Raw genomic sequence first — 20,393 nt, 5'->3', positions numbered from 1 at the left:
TAGGTTATTTCTGAAGAGACAAAGAGCCTTCCACCCATAGCCCACATTAAAACTAGTTGAAAGTATCTGAAAGTTCAAGAGCTAAAATTCTAAGATACTAAATGAGAGTTAAGGTAGCAACGAAGTTCTTTAGTTAAATATATTGCCAGGCTGTGTACTGTTGGCCTATCCCCTTAAACAGCTTAGATAGTAGACTCCCGCCTAGCCGCTTCCCTCTTTTGCCTCCCCCCGCCCCTAGCCTCTCCGCCTGCCCTCTGCCTAGCAACCACCTATCGGAAGGCAGTACCCGCCTGCACCAATCCCCGTCCCTATAGAACCTAATACCCGCCCCCATCCCTAGTAACTGCTTACAGCAGCCAACCACAAGTCCGCCCATGCTTCTGCCAATCCCCTACTGCCACGTCTCCCCCCCCCCCCCCGCGTCTCCTATATAACCCACTGTACTCCCTCAATAAACCGGACATGCGCACAGACCTGGTCTCCGCGGCATCTTCCTTTCCCCCGCCATGCGTCCTCCACACCTGAGAGCCCCTGAGGCAGACTGAGAGCCCCTGAGGCCGTCTGCCGCGACCTTGAACCCCGCTAAGGTGCAGCCCTCCTGACCCCTCCAGCCGCCCCCGTCAGGAGGGGAAACCCCCGCAGTGTACTGCCCAGTGTAGTTTTAATTTGCCACCCTTGAAAAAAAAATTTTTTTTCACCTGTGACACCATACCTAGGTGTTTTTGTACATTTGTGGGTTGGAGGGTGGGTGTAGGTAGTGAAGATTATGATTACTTTCTTTCCCCTGACATATTATGTGTAGAATGTAGCAGATCTATTCAGTAGTATTGTGTGGTTGAGAACGTGAATTTTGAGGTCAAACCTGGAACAGAATCGACTCCATTGCTTGCTAATCAAATAGTCAAGTCAGGTTGGTTTATTGGACATATACAAATTCATTCTCAAGGATAGTAGCTAATAGACACCCTGTAGTTTCTCTTTACCCTTACAATGGCCTTTTGAAGTAGGCACTCCTGTTATTCTATTTTACATATAAGGGAATTGAGGCTGAAAGATGATCATTAGCTTATTCAAACTCACAAGGCTAGAAGGTTTGAGAACTTGTACTCAAACCCAAAACAGTCTGACATCAGGGACTACTTCTGCATACTATTCTGAATTAGAACTGAATTACGAAAGACTTTGAGAGATAGTGTGAAGAGTTTATACTTAATTTGAAAGCAATTTGGAGCATTTATAGTTTTAAAGAGCAGAATGCCATGATTGGGGCTGTGTTTTAGGAAGATTAATATAACAGCTGGGTACAGGTTGGATTGACAGGAGAAGGGAATGGAGATGAAGGTGCCAATTCTTTTGGTCGCAAGCAAAGAAAGCAGCCATGATTGTCTTAGGCGAAAAAGGAAGTTTATTGGTGAGGAAATGAAGAGGGAGGTATTAAAAATTGTAATAGTGTAGAAGTACAAATTTCTCCCTTACCTTTTGCATTTACTTTGTCATCTATCTTCCATGCTCTAATATATACACTTCTCTCTATTAGACAAAGGGATGAAGATAAACATTTGGGCAATATGAATATAGTCATATGTTATATAACTTTTTGCCATATACAAAGGCTAGAGTTATTTATTTGCCCTTCCAGTAGATGAATCAGAAGGCACAACAGTCTTAATTAGAATTTTCAAGTTGCTGTTAAACTGTTCAAGTGAGAAGATGACTGATGACAGAAAAGTTAGAAAAAACATTTGATTTAGACAGCACTCTTAATCATGTGCCATACTTTTCTCTACTATTAATTTTTTGCTAGGATTTTTGTCTTATTTTCTTTACCAACTGTCTTAAAAAGACATAAATGGAAATAGAAATTTGTTTCTTTTTAATTAAATACTTGATAACATCGACAGACTGACAGGAACGAATAATCACCAGATCACAGAACTTGTCCCAGATATTAGTTTCCTCGTTTCTTAGTGTAAAGATGCATGTGGTCTTTCTTTCCATTTACCCAAGGCCAGAATGCTCATATTTTGATGATCCTTCTCATCCAAACACATAAGGTATTATATACTGAAAGGGCATGATCTTCCATAGAACAGAGGCCATGGAACAGATGCAGAAGGTTTTCTATGAGTCAAGAGTCTATATTTCAATAACTATCCTAAATAATTAAGAAGAAGAAAATATAAAATCAAATCCCAAAAGTGTAATAAATTTAAATGCAGAAAAATATGCAAATTTTCAGTTGAATAGTTCTAAATAGAAGACGCTTTTGGTCGTCTTCCATTTGTATGTGCTTTGGGAAACATTTTATTCTGAAAATTTCCTTTGGGCATTTTTCTCTGTGGGTCTCCAGGTTTCTGAATAAATGTGTTCTTATTATTGTGTTTACAAATCATACTTGTACTTCAGTCAATTGTGGTTTATCTTTGGAGGATAACTAGTACATTGCGTTTGCTTCGTTCTTCTGGGCTGAGTTAATCATTAAGGTAACTGGATTGCCGAAAATGTACATAAAAATGTAATTAGATTTTAATTGTCAGTATAATATATATGTTGTTTGTGTATCTGCTTCTTCTTTTTCCCAGTTGATCACCAGGGGCAGTAATTTGATTCCAGAGACTAGAATGTGGAGGCTTGCTCTGGAGTGTGAATATATTGTTTGTGTATGCATAGAACTCATGTCAGCTTGTAGAAAATGAGGCCCCATCTGCTTAACAGATGCTTTTCTCTTGTTCTCTAGGGTACCGCTATGGAAGTGATATAGTTCCTTTTTCTAAAGTGGATGAGGAACAAATGAAATATAAATCGGAGGGAAAGTGTTCTCCATTTTGGGATTTTGTAGATCTTCTCAGGTACAGCATTTCTTCTTCAGTTGTGAGAAAAATAAGTGAGCTTTTTCCCCAGTTTTTCCTTCAGATGGTGTACTTTTGATCAGTCCTTTTATTTACAGTATATATTTACTTCACTTTAGTTTGTCTGAAATGTAGTCTGGGTATTAGTGTTGCCGTCTTTGATTCTTTGAGGAGAAAAACTGAGACACAGAGAATTTAAGTGAAGAATAGATTCAGTAAAAGTCACCTCTTAGCTTTGTTGGCCTTCATAGCTCAAGGTTCAGAACTGAAACGATTCGGTTCTTTACATTGTATTGATGTGGGCTATGGGTGGAAGGCTCTTTGTCTCTTCAGAGATAACTAAGTTGTTTGACTTGTGGGTGTGGAATGGTAAGAGGCTGCAGTCCTGCCCTTAGGGACAGAGGCAGCGGCTCCAATCCCAGGAAATGTTTAACAATGCAAGGGCTATAAACTTTAAGTATTTAGGGGAAATGCAAAAACCAAATACACTAAAGGCTTATCTAGAATGTCTGGAGTCCATGCTAAAAGCTTACCTAAGATGTGGAAGATATATGCTAATTGAAGCCTATTGAGAACTGAAACAAAGGGACCATTTGGCCTTTCCTCTCTGTATAAAAGACGTTTGAAAATCTTGTTCAGGGCTCGGGATTCAAACAGAAGTTCCTGAGTCCGGCCGGCTGGCCGTCAATAAACCATTTTTCCTTCTCAAAATCATTCCTGAGTCCTGGCCTCTCTATACTCAAATAATTGAACTTCTCTTAAATTCCACAACAGTATTGCTGCTTTCTCTAAACTGTTAAGTATAATGGAGTGTTTTGAAGGAATGAAGGTTTGGCTGGGTTTTGAATGACTGTAGAACTCTTAGAATATTGTTGATTTGTGCCAGCCACCTTTCTTCTCCACTCCCAGCAGAGAGTTCTAGGATGTGAAATCTATTCATGGGTCATGTTTTTTAGACGCCAATGCATGGACAGACAAAATGGACACAGTGAGAAATGTAGTACTTCACTGAGAGTCATCAGATACCTTAAACTCCCTATAAGTGATTATTTAGTAAAAGAGCTTAAATTAAATGAAATCATCTGTGATAGGCAACCAAAGAGAAGAATCATAATTAATAAGCATAAAGTACAGCTTTTAATATGTATTTTACCCAGATCCTATAGCTTAGGGACTAAAGGGATTTGGGTTAGTTCTAGAAGAAATCAAGGAAGAATTATAATGAAAATAAATATCTAGCCAGTACACTAGATTTGAGCTTCCTTTTGTTGCTCCAGCATATAGTTCCTGTGTACTTCTGTGTTATTGCAGTGTGGTTGGATGTAACATTTGCATCATATGCCCCCATTTTTTTTTTTTTTAAGATTTATTTTATTTATTTCTCTTTCCCCCTCGTTGTTTGTGGTCACTGTCTGCTCTCTGTATCTGTTTGTTGTGTGCTCATCTTCTTTTTAGGAGGCACCGGGAAACAAACCTGGGACCTCTCATGTGGAAGGGAGGCACCTAATTGCTGGAGCCACCTCTACTCCCTGCTTCTTGTGTCTCTTGTGTTTTCCCCCTTATGTCTCTTTGTTACGTCATCTTGTTGCGTCAGCTCATTGTCTTGCTCATCTTCTTTAGGAGGCCCTGGGATCCGAACCTGGGACCTCCTATGTGGTAAGCGGGCGCGCAACTGCTCAAACCACATCTGCTTCCCTCAAACTTTTATATATATTTTTAACAATGATAAGCACAAAATTGGTAGTATTTGTTACAAGCCTAAAAGGTTTTAATGGTAAGAATAAATGCCTTTTCTAATAAGTTATACTAAATATGTTCCTCTTAAAATTATTTACTTTGGGCAGTCTGTGAACTTAAAACTTTATGATTGTTAATGGTACTGCTTGTGAGTGTTTTCAGTGGAAAAGAGCACTAGTTCATATCTGTTTGTAAAAACTGGCCTGTTTGGAAGTGGGTCTGCCTGGTTCTAGATAGGCAGAAAAGACCTATGCAAATCACCTGTAAGTGTAATTCAGGACTCAAAAAGTTCCAGTCACTTGCGGCAAGGTTGAGGTGGGAATATTTAAATAAATGACAAAGCCAAAAATAGTGAACTGAAAAAAAAGTCTCCCATTTAAAAAGACTGTTGTATTAAATTAACTTTTAAATCATAATAAGTATTTTCTAAATCAACTTTTTGTTGTTTTTAAGCCCTTAAGCAAATTTATTTTATTTTCATTTTAAAAAGTATAGTCTCAGACAGGTAAAATGACAATACTAAAAGCTTCCATTTATTAAATGATTATGTGGTCTAGTCAATGTACTAAGCACTTTATGGAAGTTCTCATTTAATTTCCATTACAGCCCTCTCAGGTAGGTGCCATTATCAGTATTTTCTACATTAGGAAACCCAGGCTTAGAGCTGTTAAATAACTGTCTGAGGTCGTATGGCTAGGAAAGGGTGGTACAGGTTTTGAACCAAGTCTCTGACTCCAAAGCCTGTGCCATTAATCAGCTCACCAGATGAACAAGCTCATTTTTTAATAGTTCAGTTTTTCTCTTAAGAAATGCACATAATTCTTTTAAAAGCAAGGTGTTCTCTGTGGTGGATAAGATAAAATGTAAGCATGTACCCTTTAACAGACTAGTATAATTATCTTTAAATTAATAAAATTACATATTTTTTCCAAATTCCCTTAAACTGGAACAAACGGACATTTCTGGATTGTATTGATGTGACATTTTTCATTATATAAAATGGACTTTTAAAAATTATCCATTATTTTTCCCTCGAAGTCTCAAGAAGGCTTTTAATTTGTTATCCTCCAAGTGGTCAGTGTTTTGGGTATCTAATCATAGGAGGGATAAGAATTTATCTGGAACATCCTCCAAATGTCTGGCTGTCCTTTGAGAAGTCATTTTGGCACCTTAGTAACAGAAAGATATCATTAACTGTTCCTTAATCAAGAACTATTGCAGATTCTAAGAGGACTGTAAATAAATCTATAATAATATAGTAAAGTAAAAATAGAGAGTTATTCCCACATTTCTTAAAATAATAGTTTTCAAATAAGTGAAAGGGGAGTCTGAGGAGTGTTTAAATTATGTGGCCTGATCCCACACCTTTGAGACTTAGTTGTCCTGAACTGCTGTTACTGATGAAAGTGCTCTTAATTTCTCTACTTCAGAGGTGGGAAGACAGGAAAAAATTGTGTGAGAAGCATGGCACAAGATAGCCCATGGTGTGTTCTTAAAAATTAACTCAAGGCTAAAGGTTACCTGGATCAGAGAGAAGTATATCTTGGTAGCTAGATAGATATAGGTGATTATGATTTCAGGAACTCTTACATATTCATTTTCTAATCTGATATTGGTAAACTCCTTTACTTTGTTACCAGGGTTCTCAAATGCTAAAATGACTGCATTATAATCTCTCTGCAATTCATCATCGACCCCTCTTTGCTTTTAGAATGCAATCCAAACCACTTAACATTGCTCACAAGAGCCTTTCTGATCTGATCCCTGATAATGTCTCTAATTTGATTTTTCACATTTCTCCTGGTACTGTAGTTCTGCATGACTCCAAAAGCAGTTCTCCAAGTGTCCCATGCTTTTGAGTCATTCCAAAATGATTCACAGTATTCTCTCTGCCTGGGACGCTTGTGCCTGAACTTTTCTCTCTCTTTTTTTTTTAAAGGTTTATTTTTTATTTATTTCTCTCCCCTGCCCCCTCTCCCCCCGCAGTGGTCTACTCTCTGTGTCCATTCGTTGTGTGTTCTTCTGTGTCCGCTTGTATTCTGGTCAGCAGAACCAGGAATCTGTGTCTCTTTTTGTTGCGTCATCTTGCTGCGGCAGCTCTCCGTGTGTGCAGCGCCATTCCTGGGAAGGCTGCACTTTCTCACGCCAGGTGGCTTTCTTTACAGGGCGCACTCCTTACATGTGGGGCTCCCCTATGCGGGGGACACCCCTGCATGGCAGGGCATTCCTTGCGCGCATCAGCACTGCGTGTGGGCCAGTTCATCATACGGGTCCTGAGATCCTGGGTTTGAACCTTGGACCTCCCATGTGGTAGGTGGACGCCCTATCCCTTGAGCCAAATCCGTTTTCCTGAACTTCTCTTGATTAATTCCTACTCATGCTTTAAGCCTGGACTTAGGTGTCACTACTTGCAGAAGCCTTCCCTGACCCCTCATGACTAAGCCAGGTAACTTTCTTCCTGTGCTTTAATACTGCGCAGCAGTTAATTTCATATTTATCTAAGTTTCTCAAGGATAAGACTTTGTCTTGCTCATTGTTCTGTTTGCCACGTACTAGGTGCTCAGATGTTTGAGCCGAATCAAATTAAACCTTAATCAAGTTGTTTCTAGTACTGTTGGTACTTACTTTCAGTAAGAGCATTTTGAATAGTCTTTCTTAGAAACTTGTGGAATTATAATTGCATGTGTCACTTAATTCTTTTTCTGATTTGTTCTTGTAGGTCCAGAGAAAATTCTTTATGGGGAATCAAGTTTTAAAGGTCTTTGCAGCAAAAGATGATGAGGTGAGTCAACAGTGGGTCTTTGAGGTATGCCACAGAATTGAATTGTCCTTTTATGGAAATGAATTGTTTCAGGCTTTTATGGGTTAAAATGACATTAATTCTTGCAACAGCAGTGGGAAAATTCAGTGAACTTTAACTTTGAAAATGGAGAAATGATAAATGATTTTGTCATAGTATGAGCACAAGGCCTGAAACCATGTTCCTGTAATTGATGACCAAGTGAGTATTAAGAACAAAAGCATTTTGAATGACTACATTTAGGTGTGGGAGTTTCATGGTCAAATGTTAAAGGGAGCCAGGTTGACATTTTCATCAACTTTGAGTATTTATTGTTGGCCTAAGCATCCTGGAGATGAGCTGCAGTGGCTCACCGAACTGCTTCCATCATTGAGGACATTTGTCTTTTCCTTCTTTTCTCTCTCTCTGCACTCTTTTCCCACATCTCTCAAGAGATTATTTCGAGGCAGGTTTCTGACTGCCTGACACCGCACGGCTATGGCATCCTATACTCACAACTATGCTCTCTCTTAAGTATTTTATATTTACCCACCACGCCAGAACTTATTTCCTTGGAGATGTTGCTCTTCACTGGAAGATTGCAATCTACTTTCTGTTCAAAAGTACTTAGGCTGGCCTTCACATGCCTGAAGTATTTGCATTTAAAATTAGTAAACTATATGTAGAAGACTTGTTTGGGGGACAGGTAGAGTGGTGGTGTAACTTGTCTAGTCTTTTTAGTCCTTGACTCTCCTCACTTCTGAAAAATAGCTGGCTGGTACTAGATGGGTAAGACATTTTTCTATAAGAGCAGTTAAATTGAGGAGAAAAAACTGTATGGCTTCCACTCTGTTCAATAGAGAATTATTAAAGCACAGTAGGCTTATTTGAGAATCTCAGTTCCTGGACTTCTCTTGAGTCCAGTTCTGTTGGAAATCTTGTCGAGGAGCTTGATGATGATGAGTTCATAGGGTTTTTGGGGGGAAAATGGGATTAAACATAGCTAAGGTAGACTGATGAAAGTAAAGATAATGTTTGGGGAGTATTGGAGAGAGAGGGTGCTGATTAAAGTAAATCTGAAATGGAAAGGGTGTGAATTTACTGAGTCTTGAAAATGGTTAGAAGCTAGAGAGCCAGAGATTTGGAGAGGGCATTCTAGCTAGAGGGAAATTATATGAGCAAAAAGCCATAGGGGTAGAAAAGTATAAGTCCTGCCCGGAATAATGGTTGGCTCAGTGAGGCTGGAATAGAGGAACCACTGGAGGTTTTTATGGAGGAGAGAGACATGATGGCCTCTGTGAAGAGGGGAGATTGGTGGGAGTGAAAGGATGGATTTGAGAGACAGTGTAGAGGTGGATTGATAGAATTTGCTGAACACATGAAAATGAGAAGGAAGCATTATCAAAAGCATTACCATGGGAAATGGATGTGGCTCAACCAATTGGGCTCCTGTCTACCATATAGGAGGTCCAGGGTTCGATGCCCAGGGCCTCCTGGTGAGAGCGAGCTAGCCCATGCAGAGTGCCCGCCCACGCTGGAATGCTGCCCCACTCAGGAATGCCGCCCAGTGTGGGAAAGCCTCCCCATGCAGGACTGCTGGCCGACGCTGAGAGCTGGCGCAGCAAGATGATGCAACAAGAAACACAGAGGAGGGAATTTAAAGGTTAGCTGGAGGAAGGGAAGAGCTTGGGGAGGAGTGGCCCCCAGAATAGAATAATCATTGGAGAATGTTGTTTCTGAATTCAGAGATGGAGAAAGTATAGAGAAGGGTCTGCAAAAGGTCAGGTAGAAGGGAAACCAAGAATCTGGCAATTAGGAGGTCATAGGTGACTTTTCAGAGGATAATTTCCATAAAATGAGGGCAGTAGCTGGATTAGATTGAGGAATAATTACATTCTAAGCAGTGAAAATGGCAAGATTTGTATTTTAGAAAATTTAGAGGTAAAGGGAAGGAATGATACAGATTGTAATTTATGGAGAGGTGGGGGCAAAGAAAGATTTTGCTTAAGAAGGTCTGAGTCTTAAATTTACTTGGAGAGTATGAATTCACAGTTAAGGGAAAATGAAGAGATAAGAGAAGGGGATTTGGTAAATGGAACAAAGTTCCAGGAGCAGTACAGTGGATATGGTCAAAAGCAAATGCATACAGTTTGTGAAATGTATAGAGAGGCATTTTTTAAAAAATCTGAAACAGAGAAAGCAGGTAACCATCATTTAGACAAGCGTTTAGTTCTATTTTGAAAATTCTCAGGTGTTGGATATGTGTTACCATATCGATATCTTTCTTAATAGGCAGCAGCAGTGGCACTTTCTGCCCTGATTCATGCTTTGGATCAATTAGACATGGTGGCCATAGTTTGATATGCTTATGACAAAAGAGCTAATCCTCAAGTTGGTGTGGCTTTTCCTTACATCAAGGACACCTAGGAGGTAAAATCCACAGGCTTTATATTATTCCTGTGTTGTGGGTCTTTTTCCTTTAGTGTCTATTTTCTAAGCTGGGGGTTCTTAACAAGGAGTCCATGAGCTTGAATTGAAATGAAAAAAAAACCATTATTCTTGTGGGGATGTGTTGGTGCAGGTGTAATGTATTTATTAAATACGGCACAGTCTAGTATGGACTTAGTAAAGGGTCTGTGGTTGTCACCTGACTGGCAAAGGGACTGTGGAACAAAAAAGGTTAAGAACCCCTGTTCTAAGCAGTGCTGCTTGATTGTTAATGTGAATGGGAATCACCTGGAGATCTCTTAAAATACAGATTCTGATTCTGTAGGCCTGGAGTTGGGTCCAAGATGCTGCATTTCTCACTGACTGCTAAGTGATGCTGATGCTGATGCTGCTGATTTGTGGATCCCACTTTGAGTAGCAGAGGATGGGATATTAAATTATAAAGATATATAAGGTATAAAAAGAGCTTTTGAGTAAATAGCAGCAATACAAGGGTCTTTCTTATACAGGCTGTTATGACAGTACCACGTAATGGGTTGGCTTAAACAATACGAACTTGGGAGGCTAGAAGGCTTGTTTCCTACCACTGGTCACGTGGTAACGTCCTCTCCCTTCTCTTTCTGTGACTTCTGGATCTTCTTTAAGGCCTCTAATAATCCAGATTAAGACCCGCTCTGGTTCAGTTGGCTACACTTTAACTAAAAATAACCTCTTCAAGGGGTCCTATTTACAATGGATTCATACATCGTAATGTGGATTAAGATTAAGAAAATGTTTTGTTTTGTTTTCTTCTGGGGCATATAATTCAGTCTACTATTACTTTCTATTTGCCAAATCCGTTGATCTTCTTTTGATTTGCCTCCTTCTTGACTCCTCAGAACAAACAGAAATAGAATTTACCTCCATTTTTACAATTGGGACCTATGAATAAAGGTTGAGGATTTGATTTTGTTGTGATTCTTAAGAAATCCAGTTCATTTGGAGCTCTCGTATTTGAAATACAGGTCTAGATTCCTTACCATTTCCTATTTCTCAGAGAATTTATTGTGGCAGACCAGGAAAGAGAAGGCAAATATTTTGCCTTCCAGGTCTGCCTTGCAATCGTCCTGACTCTTTTGTTGTATTGGTCATGCATTTTGCAGTTATTCTTCAGTAGTTTTTCTTTGAAGTATTTCTTTTATGTTTAATATGTAGCTCAAGCAGTTGAGCACCTGCCTCCCACATGGGAAGTCCTGGGTTCAGTTCCCAGTGTCTACTAAAGAAAAATAAGACAGACAATAAACAGACAATGAGCAAAAACAATGAGCTAAAAAATCAATGCACAAAGAACAAACAAAAACAGGTAAGGAGCCAACTCAGGGAAGCCTGTGTGGCTCAGTGATTGAGTGCTGGCCTTCTGCGCGTACAAGCTGCCGGGTTCAATCCCTGGTTGATCCCAGTACCTAAGAAAAAAATAAATCCAAAGACTATGGAATGATTAATATACTAGGACCTTAAAAGAAGAAAAGAAAAACAGAATTATCAGTTTAAAATCTTCCTAATAGTAAAAAAAAAACCTGTTATAGAAAAATGGAGGTCAAACCACCTATCCCCTCTCTCATCTTCTCTGGTAAAATAATTATTTATAAGCCTCATTGCTTTTCAAAAGCTATGTCATGTGCTGTTTAAATTCACAGCATATTTAAAACATTATACTTATACTGAAATTTAAATTTTGAATGTTTTAACTTAATTTTCAAGACTACATTTTTGGCCTTTCTCTTCAGTACAGTTTTATTTCAGAAAGGAAAATTTAGAGTTTGAATCATGTCATTTTGAATTCGACATAAGAATTTGAATTTCAGAAATAAAATGAAATAGCTAAAGTTTTATATAAACATGCTGTAAAACATGGGCTTTAAATTGAAATAAGCTACATTTGAAGTATGCTAACTGTTGTAAACAAAAGATGTCTTTTATGAATTCGTTCCAAAAAATTCAGAGAATCTGAAAATATATACAAATCAATAGAAAAGTTTCCACCTGATTTTTCTAGGCAGAATTTAAAGGTGTAATATCCAACATTTCCCCAGTAATTGTTTATTACCTTAACTGTATTTTATCTTGATATACTTGGATATCTTCTCAAATATACTTGGATTTTGGAAATTTGAATTTGTATAGTATTAAGGTAATGCACATTTGAATTTATCCTGTTATTTGAGAAATTAGAATTCTACCCTAGGGTTGTCTATAAATAAAATAAAATTCTATCTACTTCTATTTATATCTATCTACCTATTATCTACTTATATCCATCCATCTATCTATCTATCTATCTATCTATCTATCTATGTAAGAGAGTTACTTTTGATTCCCACCCCCCATGGAAATATAGAACTAGTGCAGACTACTCAAAACTTTTGCAACTTTGTGACCAGAGCATTTACAAATAGAAGTCCCATTAAAAGGCTAGTGCAATTAAAAATGTTAAATTCCTAAATAAATATTTTATTTTTAAAATAAAAGGTGAAAGTAGCTTGATGGAAGGGGAGATGAAGAAAGACTGAGGCTGCTGAATGAGGGGAGCAAAGACAACATGCTAAAGATCATGCAGAAGGTATAACAAGCACTCCCGACTCCCAAAAGCTGGCACTTGGGCCTGCAGGTCTAGAAACTCAAATTTCTTATCCTTCTTTCCAGAGTTCTCAAAGTTCAAGGATGCTGCTCATGTTCATACACTCACCAGAAACTGTAGTACATAATGATCCAGACTGCAGGAAACTCTCAGGCTGAAAATTCCTGTGGGCTAGCAACAGTTCATTCTTTCCTTTTAGGCAAAACTGCATAGACAATCACATTTTTAGAAGATTTCTTTTAGGACATGAATTCAGACATGGTTTTCTTTTAGACTTCACACTAAAAGTGTGAGCAACAAAAGAAAAAATAATAAATGGGTGTTGGAGATTTGGACCCTAAGGGTATCAGGAATGAAAGAAAGAGAAAAAGGAGAATGAAAGAAAGAGAAAGAAAGAAAAAGAATGGAAGAACGAGAGCTGGGATCAGGGGGTCTGCGAGTAGAGACTCATCAGACAACCCTTTATTGTTTACAAGGGGCTCTCTGTATACCCCAGTCTATGTGACAACAAGCAGCAACCTGAAGTCTACGTGACAACAAGCAGCAACATGCAGTTAACTATTAGCTCAAAAAATCTTATCTCAAGGTACAAAGTCTAAGTATTCTATTTACTACAAAAGGTATGTGCTCATCTTTTCTTTCAGCCTTTAACAGCTTCATCCTGTTTGCCAGGAACTCTTTATTACCACATTCCTTAGAGTGCGAGCATGGCCCTGGAAACAGCACATCTCTTGTGAGACCACGGTGCCTTAGTTTCCAACAAATGAAACCTCATCAAAATTAAAACTTTTGTGCATCAAAAGACTTCATCATTGGGAAGTGGATGTGGCTTAAGCAATTAGGCTCCTGTCTACCATATGAGAGATCCAGTGTTCAATTCCCAGGGCCTTCTGGTGCAAGCTGGCCCTAGTGGAGAGCTGGCACAGCAAGATGATGCAACAAAAAGAGACACAGAGGAGAGACAATAAGAGATGCAGGAGACCAGGGAGCTGAGTTGGCAAAAGAGATTGAGCACCACTCCGGAAGGTCCCAAGATCAGTTCCTGGTGCCACCTAAAGAGAAGACAAACCGACACAGGAGAACACAATGAATGGCCACAGGGGGAAGACGATGGGGGGGGTGGGGATAAATAATAAATTAAAAATTAAAAAGAAGGACTTCACCATGAAAACAAAAAGACAACCTACAGAATAGGATAAAGTATTTGGAAACCACATATTTAATAAGGGTTTAATGTACAGAATATATAAAGAAATCCTATAACTCAACAAAAAGACAACCCAATTTTAAAATGGTAAGATTGGAGTAGACATTTCTCCAAAGAAGATATGCAAATGGCCAATAAACACATGAAAAGATGCTCAACTTTATTAGCCATTAGGGAAAAGAAAATTAAAGCCACAGTGAGATACCACTAGAATAGCTACTATTTTAAAAAACGAAAAATAATAAGTGTTAGAGAGGATATGGAGAAATAGGAACACTGGCTGATTGCATATAAAATGGTGCAACCACTAGGGAAAACCACTTGGTGTTTCTTCTGAAAGTAAAGTATAGATTGCCACATGACCCACTTCTAGGTATATATTTTTAAAAAATGAAAACAGGGACTCAAATATTTTTACACCAATGTTCCTAGCAGCATTATTCGTAATTGCCAAATGTGGAAGTAATCCATGTCTCCATCAACAGATGAATGGTTAAACAAAATGGTTAAACAGAATGTATATACATACAGTAGAATAATATTTGGCCATGGAAAGGAATGAAGTTCTGATGTCTGCTACAACATAGATGAACCTTGAAGTCAATTATATTGAGTGAAATAAACCAGACACAAAAGGACACATATTGTAACCAGAATATGCAAATTTATAGTGTCAGAAACTAGAATGTAAGTAACTAGGGGCTGGGGAAGGGATAAGGAATGGGGAATAGATGTTTAATTGGTATGGAGGGCGGCGGACCTGGCCCAGTGGTTAGGGCATCCGTCTACCACATGTGAGGTCTCCGGTTCAAACCCCAGGCCTCCTTGACCTGCGTGGAGCTGGCCCATGTGCAGTGCTGATGCACGCAAGAAGTGCCCCGCCACGCAGGGGTGTCCCCTCATAGGGGAGCCCCACGCGGAAGGAGTGCATCCTGTAAGGAGAGCCGCCCAGCGCAAAAGAAAGTGCAGCCTGCCCAAGAATGGTGCCGCACACACGGAGAGCTGACATAACAAGATGACGCAACTAAAAAAAACCAGATTCCCGTGCGGCTGACAACAACAGAAGCAGACAAAGAAGACGCAACAAATAGACACAGAGAACAGACAACGGGGGGCGGGGGGGGAGAGAAATAAATAAAAATAAATACATCTTTTAAAAAGAATTCGTACGGAGTTTCTGCTTGGGGTGATGGAAAAGTTTTGGCAATGTTTGATGGTAATGGGAGCACGACTTTGTGAATGTAATTAACATCACTGAATTGGATATTTGAAAGAGGATAAAATGGGAAATTTTAGGTTATGAATAAGTTACCAGGTGTCTTAGTTCGCAAAAGAGTGGCAATGCAAAGTACCAGAAATGGGTTGACTTTTATAATGGGAATTTTATTAGAGGAAAATCTTATAGTTCCAAGGCCTGAAATGTCCAAATCAAAAATGCTTGCTCACCAAAATCAGCTCCTGTTGATTCTGCTGTCTGACCAGGAGACAAAGCAACATGACTGGATCTCTGCTGAGGTCCCTGCCTTCCCCTCTGGGCTCTCCATCTCCCAGAGTTCAGCTGTAGACAACCAGGCATAGGGCTTGTCTCTTTACAGGATGCCTCCCTCAGTCTCTCAGTGCTTCTCTTTCTGCAACGGTAAGTGAACCTGGAGTCCTCTCTTTAACATGGATGGGTCAAAATGGCAGAGTTCCCTTTCTCTCCCTCCCTCTCTCGCTCTATCTCCATTTAAATCAAGAGGGTGGAGACAAAAGCTGGTTCACAGCTCACCGATGTAGGCCAATCAAAAGCCCTAAAGCAATTTTATCAAGTAATCTAATCAAAGGACCTTCAACCAAATTTAATGTAATCAAAGTGTGCTACACCCACAGGAACGATTAGATTAAGAACATAATTTTTTTCTTTGGGGGATTTATAAAAGAACTTCAAACCGACACACCAGGAACAAACAAAAAAGGATGTACAACACAAAAAATGAATACTAAAGTAAACTGTGAGTTATAGTTAATAGAACAATATAATAATATTGCATAAATTGTAATAAACATCACAGTAATGCAAAATGTTAATAATACGGAAAACTGTGTGGGTGAGAGGAGCATATATGGGAACTCTGTACTTTCCACATGACTTTTCTGTAAACAATACATCTGCTCTAATTATTTTTGCAAAGCTCTGCTCTGCATCTCACTGAAATCTCTTTTTATTTCATTCCTCCAGGTAAAATGGTAACAACTGAACGCACCTATCCAATCTCTTTCAACACCAAATCCAGACTCAATGCACATAGGTGGATCTTTCCTTAGGAAGTCTCATCTACCTTCCCCTGGATAAGAGATGCCTATTTTTAGGTAGGTTTGTCCTCATCTTTTACAGGAAACTCAATTTGGACCTCTTTATGACTTTGTAATGTTTGTATTTTTTAAACCATCAAGGATTTTTTAAAGGCATCAATAAAACCAGAGAAAGACTCGTCCTCTTTTCCTGGTTCATCTAACAAGAAACCAAAGAAATGTAACAAAATAACCTTTGGTACACAGCTTTTTAATTTAGAAGATCAAAATTACAGGGTAAGAAATTCTTGACATCTACTCTGAATCACCCATAGAAATGACTCTTTTTTTTCTTTGCTACTGATATTCATGACAATTATTAGCATTTGGAAAAGGTTAGTCTGTTGAATCATAACTGTAAACTGACCGAATTTATGATTCATTCTAGACAAATGAAAACAAAAGCTGCTGAATGGTCTAAAATATTCAAGAGATGCAAGAAATATTGTTTTTAGTTTATTTTCCAAATTTACCAATAGGTTATAATTTTCCCACTCAAAGCCGATGAACTCAGGTATATCAGCACTACTGGGATAATTGAATCATATTGTTCATTTCTTGCTACCTTACATGCTGACGCAACCGGCTTGTGCTGGAGCTGAGTAACCAAGTCAAGAGGCAATAACTGTACCACTAGATCACTATTCCATTTGGAACATGGTCCTCCTCTCCCTCTACACTCATGTATCCCTATAACCACTGGATGTCCCCCAAACAATCTTTATATTTCATCAGCTAACTCTTCCCCAAGTGATTACCATTCAAGTGATTAATAAAACCATTTTTATTTTATTTTTTATTTCTGAAATTTCCAAAGTTCCCCAAAGGTAGCAAGATTAGGATAATTAACCACCTAATTCATCTCTCACCCAGCTTAAATACTTAACATGTTGCCAGTTTCGTTTCACCTGTCCCGCACTGTGGGAGTTTGATATTGTTTATGAATTCCAAAAATAGATATTGTATTATGTTTATAAACTGGTCTGTTCCTCCAGGCATATTAGATTATATTGGATTCAGAGTTTTCACTTTTACTTGACTAAATAATGATTAAGGCTTTGCTTGGGCCATGTCAGTAGGACATGGCATCCCTGCCCCCTTGGTGGGTGGGGACTCACAGAGAAACCACACCACAGAAAAGGAAAGTTGGAGTTTTGATCCTGGAGCCTGAGAAGTAAGCACACAGGGAAGCAGAAATGTAAGGAAGGAGAAAAGTTTCCGTTGAACACGGCAGGAGCCATTCACCTGACAGTCTGCAGCTGCCCTTGTGGAGTGAGCAGGGCAGCAGAGCCCAAAGAGAAACAAGCCCTGGGAAGAGAGAAACCCAGGACCTGAACTCTTGACAGAAGTCCACAGCCATCTTACTCCAACACGTGGCAACAGACATTGGCGAGGGAAGTACCTTATACTTTATGGCCTGGTAACTGTAAGTTTCTACCCCAAATAAATACCCTTTATAAAAGCCAACAGACTTCTGGTAGTTTGCGTCAGCACCCCTTTGGCAGACTAATACACCCATGCACCCCATACACACATATCCTTTTTCTTTCTTTAAAATGGAGAATTTTAAAACAAATCCCAGGCATCAACATTTCTTCTCTAATGGGTAAAGACATTTAGAAAAATAACTGCCATGACATTATCCATCTAACAAAATAGCCAATAATTCCTTAATAGTATCGTAATATCCAATCCATATTCAAATTCCTCAATTGTCTCAGAACTGTCACAAGAGCAAGTGAGTGGTAGAAGTTGGATTCCTGTTGACTCTAAAAATCTTTAACTCCAAGGAAAGAGAGTTCACCAAGAGCTCTGCAGGGATTGAGGGAAAGGGGCAAAATAAGCAGGGGACAGAATGCAAGAAAAGCAGTAAGCAGAAAGGTTCTTGATAACCTCAGCAAAAGATGGCCTGCTTGAGGAGGCTTTTTTCAAGATGCCTCTTTTAGGGAACTAACAATTGCCAGCAGGACTAGTTTGGAGGCTGCAGATGGAAGCAGGCAGGATGGAAAGTAGGCATGCAGTGCTGATGCTGCCAGCATCACAACTGAGCAGGTCCTGAGAATCTGCCTCCTACCAGGGCAGAGTGCAGACATGCCTCTTACTCACCTTAGCCAAGGCTGGTGGGAAGCTGACGCTATCCAACAGAGTGCCTTGGTTATCACATCACCCAAAGAGCATGTTTTGCACAAGACAGAATTCTGAAATATCCCTTTAGACAACTGGAGATTTGGGCTGATTTAAAACTAGGGCTGGGTAATCACTAGCCTTTTATCTAATGACTCTTTTTGAATATGGTTTATAATCTTCCTTCTGGATGGTCTTATTTCAACAGATGGCTACTTGAGTGAAGTAAAACTGCTTTGAACAAGGAGTATAGAAATACTAAACAAAGAGACTAATGCTTAAGTTGAAACTTTACTGCAGGGTCCTGGAATTCCAAGGAGAAGGTGCTGCCTAGCCAGAATGGTGTTGCATGATTAACCACAAGATGGCACTTTTTACCAACCCAAGCCTCTGGGTAGTATTAAAATTAAATAGGACAGGACAACCAGCAAGATGGCAGTGGAGTAAGGAACTCCTAGAGTCAGCTCCTGCTACAGGGCAGTTAGTAAACCCCCAGAGCTCTCTGGAGTTAGCGGAAGCACTGTTTGGGGGCTCCAGGAGGGCAGAAGAGCATGCTGCCACATCCTTGAAGGAATGGAAGGAGGAGACTGCCCATCTGCAGAGAAGACTTTTAAGTAGAGTGCTCCATGCCAAGGAGGCTGGCGCCCATCCTCCACTGGAGGCACAAGTTGCCTCAGGAGCTGTTCTGCAGCTGGAATTGAAAGCTCCAGTTCCTAAAAACAGGAGAGGAAGAGACAGTTGGGCACCAACTTCTTTACTCTTCAGCTACTGATGAGTAAATTCAGCGGGCTAAAGTATAATCCTGAGAACAGCTAAAGTTTGAGCCTGTCCAAACCAGAAAGAGCCCGGTAGCTGCCATCTGAACTGTACTGCCTGGCACAAGGGGAAGAGGGGCAGACTGAAAATCCCAGTGCTGGTGGGGACCAGCTTCTCTCCATCCAGGTCAGATTGCTGCTCTAGCCTAAGCCCCAGCACCACCTCCAGCAGAGAGGAAGCTGCAGGGACCTGTGCCAACCTCTCTGGAAAATACTGGCCAAGCCTTGGAGGCCTGTGATTATCCTACTCTGGTATCATGAGCTGCCCCAGGAGCTATTCTGTGGCTGAAATTGGAAGCTCCATTTCCCAGAAACAAGGAAGGAGGAGATAGTTGGCTACTGATTGCTACACTTGGCTGGCGAAGATATAACCCTGGGAATAGCTGGGTGTGAATCAGTCCAAGTTGGAAGGAGGCTGGTGGCCACCATTTGACTCACCCCCAGCCTGAGGGAAAGCCCAGCAGACTGAAAATCACAGTGACGGTAGGAACCAGTTTCTTTCACCCATATCAGCCTGCAGCCCTAGACTAGGCTTCAGCCCTGCCTCTGGCAGGGAGGAGTCTGGTGGGCCCTGCCCCAGCCTATCCAGGTAACTGCAGGTACCTTTTTCTGGCACAGACTGAAAATTGGAAGTCTACCAAGGCAACTGCAGTCATCCTGGACCCGCACTGCATAGATTGCTGCCCACACCTGCAGCTCCATCCCTACCCCAGGCAGGGGAGAAAGGGGCATGAAGCTTCATCAGTCTCTCTGGGCAACTACAGTCTAGGCCCGCATGACTTGGATTATTCCACACAGACGTGACTCTTTCCCTACCTCTGGCAAAGGAGAAAGTTGGGAGAAGCTTCACTGGTCCCTGGCGCAATAAGGGTAGCTTGAACCTCCACAGCTTATAACACCAATTACAACCTTGGCTCCTACTGCACAACCAGCAAGGGTGAAGGGGCAGGAAGCCCTAAACTAAAGAGAAAAACTGCACCCAGAATAAATACTCTAGTAATCCAGATGCCAAGATACCAACAAAAAATTACAATCCACACCAAAAAACAGGAAGCTATGACCCAGTTAAAGGAATAAGATAAGCCTCGAGATGACATAAAGGAGTAGAGACAACTAATCATAGATGTTCAAACCAATCTCCTTAATAAACTCAATGAGATGGCTATGGAGATTAAGGATATTAAGAAGACACTAGATGAACACAAAGAAGAATCTGAAAGCATACATAGAAAAATAGCAGATCTTATGGGAATGAAAGGTACAATAAATGAAATTTAGAAAACACTGGAATCATATAATAGCAGATTTGAGGAGGCAGAAGAAAGGATTGGCGAGCTTGAAAAAATGGCCTCTGAAAGTGAACATAGAAAAGAATGGAAAAATTTGAACAAGGTCTCAGGGAACTAAATGACAACAAAAGGTGTGCAAACACATGTGTCATGGGTGTCCCCGAAGGAGAAGAGAAGGGAAAATGGGCAGAAGGAAT

General features: G+C 40.0%; 2 protein-coding genes across 2 annotated transcripts in view; one reads left to right on the top strand and one right to left on the bottom strand.

The window, feature by feature from the left end:
- Positions 1-20,278, top strand: part of LOC101430434 (X-ray repair cross-complementing protein 5-like) — a 45,050-nt gene extending 24,772 nt beyond the window's left edge. The window contains exons 8-10 of the mRNA XM_071216503.1: positions 2,738-2,849; positions 7,306-7,368; positions 15,856-20,278. Of these exons, the coding sequence (XP_071072604.1) occupies positions 2,738-2,849; positions 7,306-7,342 (149 nt within the window). The 3' untranslated portion in view covers positions 7,343-7,368; positions 15,856-20,278. The remainder of the gene's footprint in view (positions 1-2,737; positions 2,850-7,305; positions 7,369-15,855) is intronic.
- LOC139439298 (peroxisomal trans-2-enoyl-CoA reductase-like) overlaps positions 1-20,393 on the bottom strand; it is a 145,113-nt gene that overhangs the window by 112,869 nt on the left and 11,851 nt on the right. The window lies entirely within an intron of this gene.

Source organism: Dasypus novemcinctus, chromosome 7 (genome assembly GCF_030445035.2).
Source record: "Dasypus novemcinctus isolate mDasNov1 chromosome 7, mDasNov1.1.hap2, whole genome shotgun sequence".
Lineage (NCBI taxonomy): Eukaryota > Metazoa > Chordata > Mammalia > Cingulata > Dasypodidae > Dasypus > Dasypus novemcinctus.
The sequence above is the reverse complement of the archived record's forward strand: the minus strand, read 5'-3'. Positions and strand labels throughout refer to the sequence as shown.